At 42.4% G+C, this 19,134-nt stretch overlaps 1 protein-coding gene across 1 annotated transcript; it reads right to left on the bottom strand.

Annotated features, from left to right (window-relative positions):
* Positions 1 to 1,236: 1,236 nt before the first annotated feature.
* On the bottom strand, positions 1,237 to 17,228 carry LOC132822883 (tubulin beta chain-like). The gene is made up of 4 exons (XM_060836268.1): positions 16,934 to 17,228; positions 15,202 to 15,310; positions 13,218 to 13,328; positions 1,237 to 3,191 (listed from the first exon to the last, which is right to left on the bottom strand). The coding sequence occupies exons 1-4, from the start codon at positions 16,988 to 16,990 to the stop codon at positions 2,128 to 2,130; spliced, it is 1,341 nt and encodes a 446-aa protein (XP_060692251.1). The 5' UTR covers positions 16,991 to 17,228; the 3' UTR covers positions 1,237 to 2,127.
* Between the last annotated feature and the right edge of the window lie 1,906 nt (positions 17,229 to 19,134).

The raw sequence follows: 19,134 nt of genomic DNA, 5'->3' as shown, positions 1-19,134 counted from the left end.
CCAAAGAAGAAAATGTCATCCTTAACATCTTAGTTGTCACCTGTCTACTTTGTGTTTTGTTTAGCAATTTCTAAAACAGACTATCATATATATTCATGAGTAGGTCAATCTCACATAAGTAAACCCCTTATTTTTGGCCAAAAATTCTGCTATTTTTCATGTACCTTGTGAACAAGTCGACCCTAGTTTTTCAGGGGTCTCTTCTCTTAGATACCTGTATACATATAAAAGCATGGGTCATTACAGTGTTCATGCAGTTTTTGTTGGTTTGTCCTGTTTTGCAACATGAACAGAATAATCTAACATGAATAATGCTCTTGTGCATTGAGCATAAAATTACCAATATTCTGCCTACTTTTTGGAACAGGAGATTCTAATGGTGTTTAGAGCAACTTCCCTCTTTAGCCATGCATTTTAATACAGTTCAGTGGCAAGTATATGGAAAAAAACAAGATGGCAAGACATGAGCAATTTATGAGCAGAAGAATCTTTGACAGTGGCAGAGCAAGATAATAAAGTGTTCAGGAAAGTCCACAGGGACTTGACTTTTGTGTCACTGAATACAAAAGACCTGTGTTCCACTGTTCTATGTTTTTAGAAAAGTCATGCTAAACCTTTATAAATCTATTTAGGCCTCTGTTGGAGTATCAGGCATTGCATCTGCGATAAAAGACTTGGTAACCAGAGGTCATAAATGATAAATAATTGGCTAGAAGAATGATGGAACAAGATTTCATACCATCTTTCAAAAGATGATTGAACATGTACTTGAAGAACATTCTCAATTTATACAAAAATGGAGAAAAGATTGGGACATGTGAATAAATTACAGTTCTTTGAAACAGCCAGCACAGACACAAAGGCCCAAATGGACTCCTGAGTATGCAAGATTTGATTGATGAACCCATGTCTAAAAGGAGATAAATCAGACATTCAATTCATTGTCATTCTCTGTATTTCAATGCATACAAAATGGCTGCTGCATTTATCTACAGAATTGCACCTCAAAATAACTTTTCAAAAAAGGCCTTTTATTTCATTTCTGGATCAGTATCAAGGTGCTGTATAAATCCAGATTTTTAATCAGCAGAAAGGAATCATGGTTTTGATTTGATTGAACCTTTTGCCATTCCCCATGTTTCTCCACTCTGACTCAATTTTGGTAAAAGCAAGCAAATGTAGCTACAGTAAGTACTCTTTAATCAGCTGGAGAAGAAGAAAAAAAAACAAAGAAAAGAAGTTGTATTGATTTATTTGAATGATTTGATTTTCACAGTACAAACATCGCAGAAAGACAAACTTAGATATGCATGCAATATAGAGAACAATCACCGATCCAGAAAGAGCTGTATGAACCTGTTGAGGGCTCTTTGGCAGTTCATGGAGTTGAAAACCACTGTTCCAAGGTCTACCTCTGCATCTCAAATCAACGTAACACTATCAGATCTCAACACTTATTACTGAACAGTGCTTTATGCTACTCTTCTAGGGAAGGTTTCGTTATTAATTACATTTCCTTTTTAAAACAACTGACTACATCTAAAGCTATAGTGCCCGATTGTTACATTTAATAGTTTTAAGAAGTATTCTTACTTTCTCAGCTGAAGAGAGAAAATAAACAAAATAGTCTGCAAGTCAAAAGGGATCATACTAGTACTTTAAAGAATGAAGGGCAAATCTCATCCTGCCCTCCTTGTTGCAGTTGCCAATCTGCTTCCCATTTTAGAGATTGTTTTACTGCCTGAAAGCCTGTAAAACAATCAGTAAAGGAGTTTAAAAGGCTGTATGTCAACACCAGAACTGACAAGGTATCTTTATTTAGAAGCACACAAATTACCAATCTAACAAACTGAAACAAGCTACTCAGACAGGTTCAGCAGCTGCAGGATAAGACTTTTCAGGCCAGTTCATAAAGTTGAATTTCAGAACATAGCCTACTGTGGGCACTATTGTTTTAAAACTACAGATCATATTAAACCACACACACAAACCTTCAAAAGGAATTCCATTTCCATGAGCATCACAATGTCTTCTTAATTAAATGGCTGGAAGAATCAGCAGAATTCAATAGTTGACTCAAAACAACTTTCTCTCCAACAGAGAGGCTTCTTGATGATCCCACCATACCTATGCTTCATCATTATCTCCCTCTTCTTCTTCGAACTCTTCCTGTTCATCTGCAGTGGCATCCTGGTACTGTTGGTACTCTGATACCAGGTCATTCATGTTGCTCTCAGCTTCAGTGAACTCCATCTCATCCATCCCCTCTCCAGTGTACCAGTGCAAGAAGGCCTTCCTACGGAACATGGCAGTGAACTGGTCAGAGATTCGCTTGAACAACTCCTGAATGGCAGTGCTGTTGCCGATGAAGGTAGAGGACATTTTGAGGCCCCGGGGAGGAATGTCACAGACAGCTGTCTTAACATTATTGGGAATCCACTCCACAAAGTAACTGCTGTTCTTGTTCTGGACATTCAGCATCTGCTCATCTACTTCTTTCATGGACATCCGGCCTCGGAATATGGCAGCAACGGTCAAGTAGCGTCCATGCCGTGGGTCACAAGCTGCCATCATATTTTTAGCATCAAACATTTGCTGGGTTAGCTCTGGCACAGTGAGTGCTCTGTAATTCTGGCTGCCACGGCTGGTTAGTGGGGCAAAGCCAGGCATGAAGAAGTGGAGCCGAGGGAAGGGCACCATGTTCACTGCCAGCTTGCGAAGGTCAGCATTGAGTTGTCCAGGAAAGCGAAGGCATGTGGTTACTCCGCTCATGGTTGCAGAGACCAAGTGATTAAGGTCTCCATATGTGGGAGTGGTCAGCTTCATGGTACGAAAGCAGATATCATAAAGGGCTTCATTGTCAATGCAGTATGTCTCATCTGTGTTCTCCACCAGCTGATGGACAGACAGGGTAGCATTGTATGGCTCCACCACAGTGTCCGAAACTTTAGGTGAGGGCATCACACTGAATGTGTTCATGATACGGTCAGGGTATTCTTCCCGGATCTTACTGATGAGGAGGGTGCCCATCCCAGAGCCAGTACCACCACCCAGAGAGTGAGTGAGCTGGAATCCCTGTAAACAGTCACAGCTTTCAGACTCCTTCCTCACCGCATCAAGCACTGCATCCACCAGTTCAGCTCCCTCAGTGTAGTGGCCTTTGGCCCAATTATTTCCAGCACCACTTTGACCTAGAAGAAAGACAGTACATACAAAAGCACATGTGTTACAATGCCATTCAAAGCTTTTCTGCTCCGAAACTAATTTTTATACAATCATTTTTATTTCTGATTACTACTATGTTTGAAGGGTTGATTTTCTTCAGGTCTTCCTTGCACACGGTAGTACATTTCCGCAGAAGCCAACAGTCCTTTTTGCCTGACTCAAATGATTACCTATCATATATGCGAAATGAACAGCAAATACAAATAGCAAAAGAGATAGGCTTTAAGGAGAATCTGGAGGGGAAAAAAAAGTGAGGCATAGATGTTGAACAGCCAATGATGGAGGAGAAATTCCTATCAGGGATGCTCAGGAAGTCAGAATTGGATGAAGGTAGATGCATTGTAAATTGTGTTCCTCAAGGGGTTACACAGAAATGAAGGCAGCCAAGGAGGTCTTTGAAATGAACAAGAATTTTTAAATTGAGGCAGTACTTGACCAGGAGCTAGAACATAGAAAAATATAGTGCAGTACAGGCCCTTTGGCCCTCGGTGTTGCGCCGATCCAAGCCCACCAACCTACACTAGCCCACTATCCTCCATATGCCTATCCAATGCCCATTTAAATGCCCATAAAGAGGGAGAGTCCACCACTGCTACTGGCAGGGCATTCCATGAACTCACGACTCGCTGAGTAAAGAATCTACCCCTAACATCTGTCCTATACCTTCCACCTCTCAATTTAAAGCTATGTCCCCTTGTAATAGCTAACTCCATACGTGGAAAAAGGTTCTCATGGTCAACCCTATCTAAACCCCTAATCATCTTGTACACCTCTATCAAGTCACCCCTAAACCTTCTTTTCTCCAATGAAAACAGCCCCAAGTGCCTCAGCCTTTCCTCATACGAGCTTCCTACCATACCAGGCAACATCCTGGTAAACCTCTTCTGCACCTGTTCCAGTGCCTCCACATCCTTCCTATAGGATGGCGACCAAAACTGCACACAATACTCCAGATGCGGCCGCACCAGAGTCTTATACAACTGCAACATGACCTCAGGACTCCGGAACTCAATTCCTCTACCAATAAAAGCCAGTATGCCATATGCCTTCTTCACAGCACTATTTACCTGGGTGGCAACTTTCAGAGATCTGTGTACATGGACACCAAGATCCCTCTGCTCATCCACACTACCAAGTATCTGACCATTAGCCCAGTACCCCATCTTCTTGTTACTCTTACCAAAGTGAATGACTTCACACTTACCTACATTGAACTCCATTTGCCACCTTTCTGCCCAGCTCTGCAACTTATTTATATCCCGCTGTAACCTGCCACATCCTTCCTCACTGTCAACAACTCCACCGACTTTCGTATCATCCGCAAACTTGCTCACCCAACCTTCTAGCCCCTCCTCCAGGTCATTTTTTATAAATGACAAACAGCAATGGTCCCAAAACAGATCCTTGCGGAACACGCTAGTAACTGCACTCCAAGGTGAACCTTTACCATCAACTACTACCCTCTGTCTTCTTCCAGCCAGCCAATTCCTAATCCAAACCTCCAACTCACCCTCAATGCCATACCTCTGTATTTTTTGTAGTAGCCTACCATGGGGAACCTTGCCAAACGCCTTACTAAAATCCACATACACCACATCTACTGCTTTACCCTCGTCCACCTCCTTAGTCACCTTCTCAAAGAATTCAATAAGGTTTGTGAGGCATGACCTGCCCTTCACAAAACCATGCTGACTATCCTTGATCACATTATTCCTATCCAGATGTTCATAAATTCTATCCCTTACAATTGTCTCTAAGACTTTGCCCACAACAGAAGTGAGACTCACCGGCCTATAGTTACTAGGGTTATCCCAACTCCCCTTCTTGAACAAGGGAACCACATTTGCTATCCTCCAGTCTTCTGGCACTATTCCTGTAGACAACGAGGACATAAAAATCAAGGCCAATGGCTCTGCAATCTCCTCCCTTGTTTCCCAGAGAATCCTAGGATAAATGCTATCAGGCCCAGGGGACTTATCTATTTTCACCCTTTCCAGAATTTCCAACACCTCTTCCCTACATACCTCAAAGCCACCCATTCTAATTAATTGTGACTCAATATTCACATCGACAATAATGTCCTGTTCCTGAGTGAATACTGACGAAAAGTATTCATTCAGTGTCTCCCCAATCTCTTCAGACTCCACACGCAACTTCCCGCTACTATCCTTGACTGGACCTATTCCTACCCTAGTCATTCTTTTATTCCTGACATACGTATAGAAAGCCTTTGGGTTTTTCCTAATCCTACCAACTAAGGACTTTTCATGTCCCCTCCTTGCTGCTCTTAGCTCTCTCTTTAGATCCTTCCTGGCTACCTTATAACTATCAATTGCCCCAATTGAACCTTCACGTCTCATCTTTACATAGGCCGCCCTCTTCCCTTTAACAAGGGATTCCAATTCCTTATTAAACCACGGCTCCCTCACATGACCCTTTCCTCCCTGCCTGACAGGTACATACTTATCAAGGACTCTCAATAGTTGCTCCACATATCAATTGCGCCCTTCCCTTGAAGCCTACTTTTCCAAGCCACGCATCCTAAGTCATGCCTCACTGCATCATAATTTCCCTGTCCCCAGCTATAATTCTTGCCCTGCAGTGCACACTTATCCCTCTCCATCACTAGAGTAAAAGTCACCGAATTGTGGTCACTGTCCCCAAAGTGCTCACCTACCTCCAATTCTAACACCTGGCCTGGTTCGTTACCCAGAACCAAATCCAGTATGGCCTCACCTCTTGTTGGCCTGTCTACATATTGTGTCAGGAAACCCTCCTGCACATATTGGACAAACACCGACCCATCTAATGTACTCGAGCTATAGCTTTCCCAGTCAATATCTGGAAAGTTAAAGTCCCCCATAACAACCACCCTATTACTTTCACTCTTCTCCTGAATCATCCTTGCAATCCTTTCTTCTACGTCTCTAGGACTATTAGGAGGCCTGTAGAAAACTCCAAACAGGGTGACCTCACCTTTCCTATTTCTAACCTCAGCCCAAACTACCTCAGATGGCGAGTCTTCATCCAACGTCCTTTCCACCGCTGTAATACTATCTTTGACAAGCAATGCCACACCTCCTCCTCTTTTACCCCTACCTCTGTCCCTACTAAAACATTTAAACCCTGGAACATGCAACAGCCAATCCTGTCCCTGTTCTACCCATGTCTCTGTAATAGCCACAACATCAAAATCCCAGGTACCAACCCACACTGCAAGTTCACCTACCTTATTTCGTATACTTCTTGTACTGAAGTATACACACTTCAAGCCACTTTCCTGTTAACAGGCACCCTCCTTCGAGATTGATGCCATGTTCCTAACCTCCCTACACTCCAGGTCCTGCACCCTAAAGCTACAGTCTAGGTTCCCATGCCCCTGCAGAGTTAGTTTAAACCCCCCCCAAAGAGCAATAGCAAACTTCCCCCAAGGATACTGGTGCCCCTCAGGTTCAGGTGTAGACCATCCTGTTTATAGAGGTCCCACCTTCCCCAGAAAGAACCCCAGTTATCCAGATACGGGAATTCCTCCCTCCTGCACCATCCCTGTAGCCACGCATTAACTGTTCTCTCTCCCTATTCCTCGACTCTCTATCACGTGGCATGGGTAACAAACCAGAGACAACAACTCTGTTTGTTCTAACTCTGAGCTTCCAACCTAGCTCCCTGAAAGCCTGCCTAATATCCTCATCCCTCTTCCTACCTATGTCGTTGGTGCCAATGTGGACCACGACTTCGGGCTGCTCCCCTTCCCCCTTAAGGACCTGGAAAACACGATCAGAGACGTCACGTACCCTTGCACCTGGGAGGCAACATACCAAACGCGAGTCTCTCTCGCCCCCACAAAACCGCCTATCTGTGCCCCGAACTATTGAGTCCCCAATAACTATTGCTCTGCTCTTCTCCACCCTTCCCTTCTGAGCAACGGGGACAGACTCCGTGCCAGAGGCCTGAACCCCATTGCTTACCCCTGGTAAGTCGTCCCCCCACAAGTATCCAAAACGGTATACTTGTTCTTGAGGGGAACGGCCGCAGGGGGTCCCTGCACTGGCTGCTTCCTCCCAGTCCCCCTCACTGTCACCCATCTGTCTGCAATCTTTGGAGTTACTACTTCCATAAAGCTCCGATTAATGACCCCCTCTGCCTCTCGAATGATCCTAAGTTCATCCAACTCCAGCTCCAGTTCCCTAACACGGTCTTGGAGGAGCTGGAGATGGGTGCACTTCCTGCAAGTGTAATCAGCAGGGATGACCATGGCATCCCTCACCTCAAACATGTTGCAAGAGGAACATTGCACTGCCTTCACTGCCATCCCTCTAAAAGTAACCTTTTATATAAAAAAAAACTAGGTCTAAAGAATAGAACAAGCAAAATGCAGCACTTACCTGCTTACCACAATGGCTCTTATTATTAGGTTAGAGGAGGATGGTGGGTGGGAGACACTACCTCTGTCGTGCCTCAGGTTCCTCTCCTGCGCACTTTTATAGGAAAAAACCTACCCAAGTAAGCTTGCGCTACACCAGCTTCCGGGTTCGCTCCGCGCTTTTTTTCAAAAAAAAAAGCTTTCAAATTTAAACCGTTAAACAACGTCACCGAGCCTAAAAGCAGCCACTGCCAAACAGCCCTTACCTGCTCCGCTGAGAGAGAGGCGCCTAGGCCTTGGAGCTGCGCACTTTTATAGGGGGAAAAAGAAACCTACCCAGGTAAGCTTGTGCTATACCAGCTTCCGGGTCCGCTTCGCGTTTTTTTAAAAAAACTTTCAAATTTGCTAATGCAAATGTAGAAGTGATGGGTGAATGGAATTTAGTGCAAGGAGAAGGACAGCAGAATTTTGAATTACCCCAGGTTTAAAGAATATGGGAAGCCTTAGAATAGTTGGGTTTAAAGATATCAAGGAAATGGATGAGGGGGTTTCAGTAACAGGTGAGCAAGGGTCAGGGGTATAATTTGGCACTGTTGCAGAGGTACAAATATCTTAATGATCATAGATTTTTGATCAAAAACTAATATCACTAAGGTCTGATTCAGCCCCAGCTGTTGATACACAGAAGGTTGGATTTGAGAACAGAAATCAAAGGCATTCACCTAATTCCTCCCAATGAGCGATTGGTGGAAGTTTGTGCTCACCTGAGACAAGCAGTCTTATAATTTAGCACTAGTGCAGCAGCTGAGAAAGGGATGTGGGGGAGAGTAGTGTCATGTGTTTACATATGAAAACAAACTCTGTCAAAAGATGATGTTGCGGAGGACAGCATGAGAACTACAGGGGCAAAAAGAGATCTCTGGAGAACATCAGGGGTGTACAGGAACTGCAAAAATATTTACTCATCTTTAACTACAGGTGAGGTGCCTGATGACTGGAGGGTTGTTCGTGTTGTACCTTTGTTTAAAAAAGGTTGTAAGGAGAAACCAGGTAACTATAGACCTGAGTCTGACTTTGGATGTGGGTACATTGTTGGGGGTGATTATAAAAGGTAGGATTTATAGGCATTTAAGAGGGGCAAAAAAGGAAAGGATCATGTCTCTCATACTCGGAGTCTTTTGAGGAAGGTAACAAAAAGATTGATGATGGCAGAGCAGTAGATTTCGTTCATTTGGATTTTAGTAAAGCCTTCAACAAGGTTCCGCATGATAGACTAATTAGTAACATACGGGATTCAGGGTAAGCTCGCCAGTTGGATACATAATTGACTTAACAGGAGACTAGTTGTGGAGGGTTGTTTTTCAGACTGGAGACTTGCCACTAGCGGTATTCCACAGAGATCAGTTCTGGGTCTTGTTTTGTCTGTCATTTATATAAATGATTTGGATGAGAACATAGAAGGCATAGTTAGTCAGTTTGCAAATGACACCAAATGGGTAGCATAATAGACAGTGAAGAGGTTTTCTAAGATTACAAAGAGATCTTTATCAGATGAGTCAATGGGCTGAAAAATGGCAGATAGAGTTCAATCTGGATAAAGCGAGGTATTGCATTTTGATACAAACAAGGGTAGGGCTTACACAATTAATGGCTAAAAACACGGACTGCAGATGCTGGAAACCAGAGTCTAGATTAGAGTGGTGCTCCTCGGATGCTACCTGACCTGCTGGGCTTTTCCAGCATCACTCTAATCTACACAATTAATGGTAGGACCTTTCAAGTGTTGTAGAATAGCAGGTACATAATTCTGGGAAGTTTGCGTCACATACAGATAGGGTGGTTAAAAAGGTATTTGGCATGTTCGCCTTCTTGCTCAGTCCTTTGGGTATAGGAGTTGGGAAATCACGTTGAGGTTGTACAGGACATTGGTGAGGCCTCTTCAGGAATACTGTGTCTAGTTTTGGTTGCCCAGTTATAGGAAGGATATTATTAAGCTGGAGAGGATTCAGAAGAGATTTACCAGGATGTTGCCGGATACAGAAGGTTTGAATTATAAAGAAAGGCTGAATAGCCTGGACTTTTTCCACTGAAGCATAGGAGGTTGACACAACGTATAAAAGTTTATAAAATAATGAGAGATGTAGATAGAGGTAATGTTAGTTGTTTTTCCCTAGGTTGGGAAATTTCAAGACTATGCGCATTTTTAAGGAGAGAGAAGAGAGATTTGAAGAAAGACATGAGAGGCAATTTTTTTTTTTAAACACAGAGGCTTGCTCACAGGTGGAATGAATCTCCTGAAGTGGTGGATGTGGGTACAATTACAATTAAAAGACATTTGGATAGGTACATGAATAGGAAAGGTTTGGAGGAATATGGGCCAGGAGCAGGTGGAACTAATTTTGTTTAGGATTTCGTTTGGCATGGATCAAAGGGTCTGTTTCCATACTGTGACTCTGACTAAAAATCTGTATGATTTAGACAAATACAAAACTAAGCAAATGCAGTTACAGGTCAGTGAATAGGTGTTAAAGATGTAAAAAGCTGCAGATAGGTAGAGAAGGATTAACATTCTTATAATCATGTAGATGTCATTTATAGACTCAGGGAAACCATTTGGCCCACCATGTCCACACACTCTCACTGCTCTAATTCTATTCTCCAGTTTTTGTCTCATAGTGCTGGGCTCTATGGCAGTACAAGTGACTATTTAAATATTAGTCAGAAACCTTCGTAACTCCTAAGTTATAAGAATAACAGGAGATGATTTAATACTGCAGTAGGGCCAGGAACTTGATTGGAAGAATTCAAGCATGAAACTCTGGTATATATGAACATGGGTTTTAGAGGTAACATTATGTTAAACAACTGTGAACAAGAACAGGAGCTTGGAGACGGACAGTTAGTTTGAAAGGGTGGTGGGATCAAGGGTTGATTTAATCAGATGAGCAATGACGACAGATTTCATGAGGGAGGAACAATACCCAGAGAAGAAAATTGGTCACACTACTGGTTAGGATAAGTCCAAGGGAAGTTGTGGGGGTTAGCAGATTTGATCAAATAGGGTTGAGGGAGCAAGAGGAGGGCCTTATGGACATGATGAGATCAGGAAGGTGTGAGAAGAGAGAAACTAGGGAAAGATGTAAGATGACATCAGGAATGAAGCCTGGGCCTTAGAGGTAGATGGCCTGTTGAACTGGGGAATTGCAAGTGTCTGAAAGATACTAACAAGACATCCATTAGCTCCTCACATTTTCTGTTGGAGACAAAGATGGAGGGGATTTGGGAGAGGGGTTTAAGAAGACAGTTTGCAGTGGCGGGGGTGGGGGTGGGGAGAGCAAGGGAGCTGAGAGACAAATGGAAGTTGGGGGGGGGGGGGGAAGAGAAGGAGCTGGGAATGCAATAGTTAGATGAAGTCTGACCGTGATGGGTTAGAGCAGATAGTGGAGCGAATAGGTGGGAAGGCGGATGGACAGGTCGGATAGTTCAAGAGGACGGTGCTGAGTTGGAGGGTTGGATCTGGAATAAGGTGGGATGGGGGAAACTGGTGAAATCAACATTGATCCCATGTGGTTGGAGGGTCCCAAGGCAGAAGATAAGTTGTTCTCCCTTCAGGCGTTGGGTGGCTAGAATTTGATGCTGGAGGCATCCTAGGATTTGCACGACCTTGGCAGAGTGGGAGCGGGGGTTGAAGTCTTCGGCCACAGGGCAGTAGGATTGTTTAGCGTATATGTCCTGGAGATGTTCTCTGAAATGTTCCGTAAGTTGGCGTGCTGTCTGCCCAGCATACAGGAGACCACATCGCAAGGAAAGGACACAGTGTGGAGGTGCAAGAAAATCTGTTGGGTATGGAAGGATCTTTTGGGGCCTTGGATGGAGGTGAGGGGGAGATGTGGGTAGAGGTTTTACACCTCTTGTAGTGGCAAGGAAAGGTACCAGGAGTGGAAAGTGGATTGATGGGAGGCATGAACCTTGCAAGGAAGTCGCAGAGAGAATGGTCTCTGTGGAATGCAGATAGGGGTGGGGAGGGAAATATATCTTTGGTGGTGAGATCTGTTTGTACGCAGTCAAAATGGCAGAGGATGATGTGTTGCATGGGGTGGGGTGGAAGGTGAGGACCAAGGGAGTTCTGTCCTTGTTGTGATTGAAAGGGTGGGGTTCAACAGTAGAGGTGCGGGAAATGGATGAGATGCGCTGGAGGGCATCATTGACTACGTGGGAGGGGAAATTGTGGTCCTTGAAGGAGGAGGCCATCTGACAGCAAGGGCTAAATTAGTTGCCTGTGGTATATATTCATGTCTGTATTCTTTGAACTTAGGCAAGCAGAGTGGAAAGCCTTTTTAAGCCAGGTTGAGAGAGAATAATGGTTTTACTGGGGACTAGGGGATTAAATAGTGAAGGTGAGGTTGAACAAATCAGTAGTTTCAGAACTGTTAACGTGATTGGAAGGCAAAGATTAAACATTTTGGGATTTAGAAAGTACAGTTGTAACTGCATTAAGGTTTTATTTCCCCCCAGGGTGGTCACTGAAGGAAGAAGTTGCATTTGAACAGAGGATTATGTGGATGGAGAATGGCACATAAAAATGATCACAGATGACCCTTTTCTGCAATGGATATGAAGAGGATAGCAGAGCCACGTGAGATGACAAAGTCAAGGGGAAGGATGTGAGTTTGAGTTGGAGTATGTTGTGGAGGGAAGGATGAAGCAAGGATAATAGTGCACTGAATTTAGAGAATAGAGACATTATAACTTCAAATGGAGGTTGAAGTCAATGAAGCTGCGAAGTTCTTCCAGGAATCAAATGAGTAAACCTTCATTGCACTAAGGCAAGTGTATCCTCCCTTAGCTAATCGAGATCAAAGTTGTTCACAGTATTCCAGGTTTGATCTCACCCAGACACCATCCGATTTCTTTACTTTAAATATCGATCCCCCCTTACAAGGAGGCCAACATACTACTTGTCTTCCAAGTTACTCGCATTATTTGTCTTTTGTCAACAAGGATACCCAAATTCTTCTTAATTGCAATATTTAATATTTCTCACTATTTAAAAAGTTTTCTATTCTTCCTACCAAAGTGAATACATTTGCATTCTTCCATCTACCACCTCATTTACCATCTTAAGCTACATTTCTCCCTCTTCAGCTTCTTTATGATCTCCACACAGCTACTTTCCAACTAGCCTTGTATGATCAGTAAAACTATGTATTGCCTCAGTATTTAACAAAGTGAATAATACCCAAAGTCAAAATATACTATTTGTCCTGTTTCCTGATCATCCACCCTTGTAATTAACCTTTAAAACAAAACCTGCTTTAGAAAATACAATTATCCTTTCACTGTACCTAATCATTGTATGATCTTTCAAGTACCATTTCCATAATTTCCTTCCCTGGACGAGACATGCTCGAGGGTCAGTCACCTCATTCACCTCTGAGTGGTAAGTAACAGAAGATTGCACACATTAAGCCTGGGACTGAATTCTCATTTTTGAAGGGAGAATGGTACTTAAATAAAAAAGGCTCCACCTTTGGTCCAATTACACTGAGCTACTTCATCTATAGATACCAATCAGCTGTATTGAAGTATTTGCTTGTGCAATAAAACAGTTATACTGCTATATTCCTACCAAATACAAAGTTATCTGGTCTAAATATTTGTCCAAATGGTCCAGATCTGACAGAGTCCATAGTCCCAGGCTCCAAATCCACCAGAATCGCACGAGGAACATACTTGTCACCTGGAAAAGAGAAATACAAGAGCAACATTAAAGAAAATAAGAAGAGTGGAATTTAATAGTGTTTTCTATAGTGAATTAATGGTGAGGATCATTTAATCCGGTAGATGGGTGGAAACCCAGCGGCCTTCCTGCCTCTGCTCTGATGAAGGACAGCCTCACACTGCCATTTGAAGCCGATAATAAGGCAATTAATGTCAAACAAACACCATCCTTTACCATAGCGACACACATCGTGCCATCACTTCCCAGGATACTGCCAAGCAATGAAGAGTTTCTGGCCTCAGTGGCTAGCTGCCGTCAGGACATTCTCCTACGATCCCAGAATAACTTATCGACCACTAACGTGCTTATTGTTTAATGGGGAAGGCCTACCCGAACAGAGGCAACTCAGAGCTCTTTGAGCCAGAAGACTAGATCCATATTGCTTCCATTAAACCCAGCCTAAAGCTTCCAACAATGTTAAATTAATACTGGAAGAGACCATGAAATATTTAAGACAGACGAGAGATATTACAAGGCAGGGAAAGATGGGGAGAGAGCATACAATTGTATTTATTTTGGATTGATGCAGTAAAGAGCCAGTACAGAAACAATGGGCTAAATAGTCTCCTGTGACATAAATGTCTGATTCTTCATGAGAGAGTGAGAAGTATTAACACATACCATTAATAGATCCAGCTATTGGTTGATCGATGTATTAAATAATTTCCTCTATCCTATTCTTACCATTTACTTCCTTGTCCCTTCAAAGTTGGTGTGGTTTAAATCAGAACCCTTTATAATACTCCTTTCCTTCATCTTAAGGATACTACTTCCTCAAGATGTGTTCTTAATATCATTAATTCTTTGGCATCATAAATCCAGGATCTCCTGGTCATCTGTTGCTGTTTTTGAAAACTCTGGGGAAAAAGGCCATCAGCTTCAAATATTAACTTTCTTTCATACACATCCAAATCTATTGGAGTACTCCCAGCATTTTGTTTTTATGATCCATCATATACTGAACTAAATGTATCCTTCTCATCCCTCTGTTTTACTTGGAATATATCTGGCAGTGGTATACAAGTGTCATATTTAATTAACTACTTTCTTCCCTTACTTCCTAATCTATCTATTGCCTTTGTTAAGTTACCATTTTGTTTTACTTCTTAGTCAGCTGTTTCTCTTTCCTCTTTTGCTATCTACTTTTAAATTCTGATTTTCATTTCTAAGCAAGATCATAATCTTCTGATGCACTCGGCAGCCCACAATCGTCTGTCCATGGCTGTTAAAATGAATGGGTGAGCAGAGAAATGGCAAAACTCAAGAGTATCCAAGATCCTGTTTGTGATTTTTTTTTAAACTTAGCTTGATATTTCATTTCTACTTCGCATTCTTGTCTGAATTATCAGCCTTTAGCCTTAGCTTTTTGAAAAGTCCTCATGTCTTAAGGTTTAGAAAAGGCTGTATCTCAATGATGGAATATTTTTTGCCATTGAAACAGCAGCTATTTTACTCCAATCAGACAGCATTTTTTAAAACCAAATTTTTCAGACCCTACAAGTTTAAAGAACAGGGACTGAAGCTTTCAAGTGTAGAAATCTGGTGACTATCAAAGGCAGCAGTGCAGCAGACCACATCTGTCAGATTGAGAAATTAAGAGCAAACAGTTAAAAGTGAAATAAAAGTGGTGTGCTGCCTTAGCATGGAACAGCAACTAACCCCATAGATCTTTAATAATTTGTAGCTTACTCAAAGGTTCTACAGGAGTAATGATTCTCTCCAAAAAGATCAACACGCTTGTACTTGGGTTCTCTCCCCCTCAAACTTTCAGTCAGTGCAATGGACAGTTGCATAGACAACATCAAATCCTCTGGGTGGCGGGACTCCTTACCGGCTGCTTCATTGTAATAGACGTTGATCCTATCCAGCTGTATACCACTTTCACCACGGGCACTTCCCGAAGGATCAATTCCATGTTCGTCGCTGATCACCTCCCAAAACTATGAACATGGATTAACAAGCACAAGTTCATGTAAGGAAAATAGTCGCATTTATGTAGCTTCTTTCACAATTTAAAAGGGCCAGTGAAGTGATTTTAAGGTATGGTCACTTATGTAGGAACAGTGCAATCGAGTTGTCCACTGAAAGCTCCTACAAAGGTAATGTGAAATGATTAAATAATCTGCTTTCCTGAAGTTGATGGAGGGATAAATATTGGTCAAAATACCGGGAATAACTCCCCGATCTTCTGCGAAAAGTGAAAAATTATTGTTCGAATATACAACGTTTTAAATGATAAAGCTTTATGATGAAAGCCCAACAGTCTGAATTATACAATTATTACTCACCTCATTCTTGGACGTGTCTGCACGCATGCGATGCGGTCTGGAACAATTACAGGCAGATATGGTGAAGGGCGCAGGCCATTGAAGTCGAGGGGTTTGTGATAGTCTATATAAACCACACCCTTTTTAGCTGCACATCGACAGAATAGAGCCGACAGTGAATGGGGTACAATGGAATGATTCCCTCCACCAGCAGGGAGACGATAAGAGTGTTTTCCTTGTCAACTCACGCAAACCCCTAGGCATACAGCACTCAATATAACATTCGATTGGGAATCAGTGACCCCCTCATTCGCATGTGACAGCTGGATTCCCCACTCCCGCAGTTTCCTGTCTGTATGGGAGCTTTCCCGGGGGAAAGCCAGCGGCTTCCTCTTGTAACCCCAAGAGATTTCATCTTTCTGGGACTGACTGGGAAAGGACCAGCTGCCGGAGAATGCAGAAGAAGATTCCTCACATATTGCAGACTCAGCAGCAGAACAGATCCCAAGCAGAATAGATTCAAACCCGGGTGGGGGAAGAATGGAACCGATGACCCCACAAAACCCAACTACCCGCTCAAGGGGGAGGAGGGGACCTCGGGTAGCTAATTATTACATCATGCCGCAAACATACAAAAAAAATTACGAACGCTGGAACAATTTGACTTGTAAAGAAATATTGTTGGTCTACTGAGCCTTTTTTCCTTGAAACTCCTGCTTTATGTGGGGAGAGGAGAAAAATAAAGCTTTGCAGGACCTAAGGAATTTGGGAGTATCCTGGAAAACCAAAAGCTTTGATTTTTAAAAAACCCAAGATCGATTCCCGTGTTTGCTTCAAATTGAGCCAAGGCTTGGTTCCCAGAGTGTGAGGCTTTGATTGAGATGGGAATGAGAACCGGCCGCTGCTCTGTCGAATTGTGGAGTAGACAAAGGAATAGAGAGCGAGGCGAGCAAGCCTGTCAGCAGCAGCCTGTGCGCATGTCCTACTCCTCTCACACAGCCCCACTTGCAGACACAAACCTAGAAATTTAAGCAGAATCCCTTTTCTCCAGAAAAAAAAACAGCCGCATCAGCAGGAAAATACACCATATGATGCAGTCTCAATGCGAATTGTCAGATTATGTCAGATGGAATGAAATCCTAACGGTTTAAAGCAGTGTAGAAAGGGCGTGGTTTCATTTCCTTGATGGGACATAGCTGAGTAGCATTTTAAAAGATAATTTCAATTGACAGAAATGATTTGCATTTTTCTTATGAACAGAAATGATTTGAATATGGTTCGTGGGGGATTTCTTACCTTGGCTCCGATCTGGTTCCCGCATTGTCCAGCCTGGATGTGTAGAATTTCCCTCATTGTTGCTCTTGCTCTTTTTAGGGGACTCTTGTTTCTTTTGGTAGATATCCCACGATCAATTACAAGAAAAACTCAGATGTTTGATCGCTTAACATATGCTGCGGGGAATGGTGCGCTTGTGGACAGCTGTAAAGTTCGCTTTTTTTGTTTGCTGCAGAAGGGTGTCAATATTGCGGAGGGCTCGCCGTTAGGATGGAGCTCTGCAACTACTGCTAAGACACAGCTCTACAGCTCCCGGCTCACATTAGGGAAGCGCCTCCTTCGGCCACCGCTTTTATAAAGTGTCCAACCCTGTGCACTCTGGGAGATGTAGTTGCCTCGCAGTATCATGAACTAAACCTGGATTAAATCAGCTTCACGAATCTACTGTGCCATTGACTACGATCAAATGGATGAACTATTTGCCCACGTTCCATCTCCCGACGCTCTCCAAATATCTCTTGACTATTCAATAATCAATGGATCTCAGATTTGATTCTTCGTGGACTGAGCATGCGCCCTGTTAAGATGAAGATTTCAAGGATTAACAATCCATTGAAGGAATACACTTCTCCTAATCTCGGTCTTAAATTTCCCACCTCTTATCCTAAAACTACTCTAGACTCACCCAGTCAGGGTAAAATCATTCCAGCAACTAGCATTTCAATTGAGTTTTAGGATTATGTTCAATAGATCACTTCTCATTCTTCTAAATTACAAGCAATATGTACCAAATCACTCTCTCCTCAAAGCACTCAAGGTGTGGTCTCTTTACACTGCAGAATGAAAGGGCAAAGAATAATACCTTACATTTGCAATTTACACCAAATTAGGCAGTGCAGTTAAAATAAAGGGGGACTGCAGTGAAATATATAAACTTGCAGAATGAATATGTAATTGGCAAATGAGGGTCCTCACAGATAAATGTGAGGTGATACAATATTAACATAAATAAGAACATACAAATTAGTCAAGAACAAGGCCTTAACTCTGTTTGATATTTTATAAGATTATGGCTGATCTGATTGTTGCCCTAATTCCACTTACCTGTTTGCTTCCCAAAATTGTTTGACCCTTTTGTTACTGAAGGATGTTTCCACCTTACCGTTAAAAATGTTCAAATGATCCAGCCTCTACCCATACTTTCACATACCAACAATGCTCAAGAGTTTAAAAAATAGTCCTATTTACCTCTATTTTAGTTTTGAAACTACATCCCCTAGTTCTCTTCGACAAGCAGAAATGCATTTTCAGAATCCACCCTGTCAAATTCCCTTAGGATCTTACATATCTATATTATTACCTCCCATTCTTCTAAAGTCCAATGGATGCTGCCTACACAGCTCAACTTCTCCTCATATGATAACAGCCTCATTCCAGGTCTGAGTCGAGTGGACTTTATCAGAATTGCTTCTAGTATAATGATAACTTTTCTTAAGTGCAATCAAAACGTCACACGTAATCCGGATGCACTCCTACCAATGCTTGGTAGGATGAATTGGGAGATCAGTTATGACTTTGAAGGCGCCAGTCTGGGTAGGTTACTCAAGGTACAAATACACAAATTGCTAAAGTTGTGCCATAGGTCAGCAAGGCAATAAAATAAGAAATTCAAACATCAGGCTTTATTTCAAGAGGTATAGTTTGAAAAGCATACTGAACCTTGATAAGTATAAGATAACACCTTTTCGGATGTTATGCAGCAGCATGTAAATAATCGAATAAGAGTAGTCGTACAGCACAGAAGCAGATCCTCTGGCCGAGTTCGTCCATGTTGACCAGATTTCCTAAACTGAAATAGTCCAATTTGCATGCGTTTGGTCCATATTCCCCTGAAAGAAACTTTATTATCTATGTACCATCCAAATAATTTTTGAATTTTGTAATTCTGCATACCTCTACCACTTTCTCTGGCAGCTGTTTCCATAAATGCACTATTTTCTGTGAGGAAAAGTTATTCCTCAGGTCCTTTTTAAATCTTTTGCCTCTCACCTTTAACCGTTCCACATCTCTAGTTTTGGACTCCCCTACCTTGATGAAAAAACCTTAGCTATTCACCTAACCTATGCCTCTCACAATTTTATTAACCTCTATAAGGTCACCCCTCAGCCTCTTATACGCCACGGGTAAAAAAATTCCCAGCATATCCATCCTCTCCTTATAAT

The sequence above is a fragment of the Hemiscyllium ocellatum genome, chromosome 15 (genome assembly GCF_020745735.1).
Source record: "Hemiscyllium ocellatum isolate sHemOce1 chromosome 15, sHemOce1.pat.X.cur, whole genome shotgun sequence".
In the NCBI taxonomy this organism is placed as follows: domain Eukaryota; kingdom Metazoa; phylum Chordata; class Chondrichthyes; order Orectolobiformes; family Hemiscylliidae; genus Hemiscyllium; species Hemiscyllium ocellatum.
This window is presented reverse-complemented; position numbering and strand designations above follow the sequence as displayed.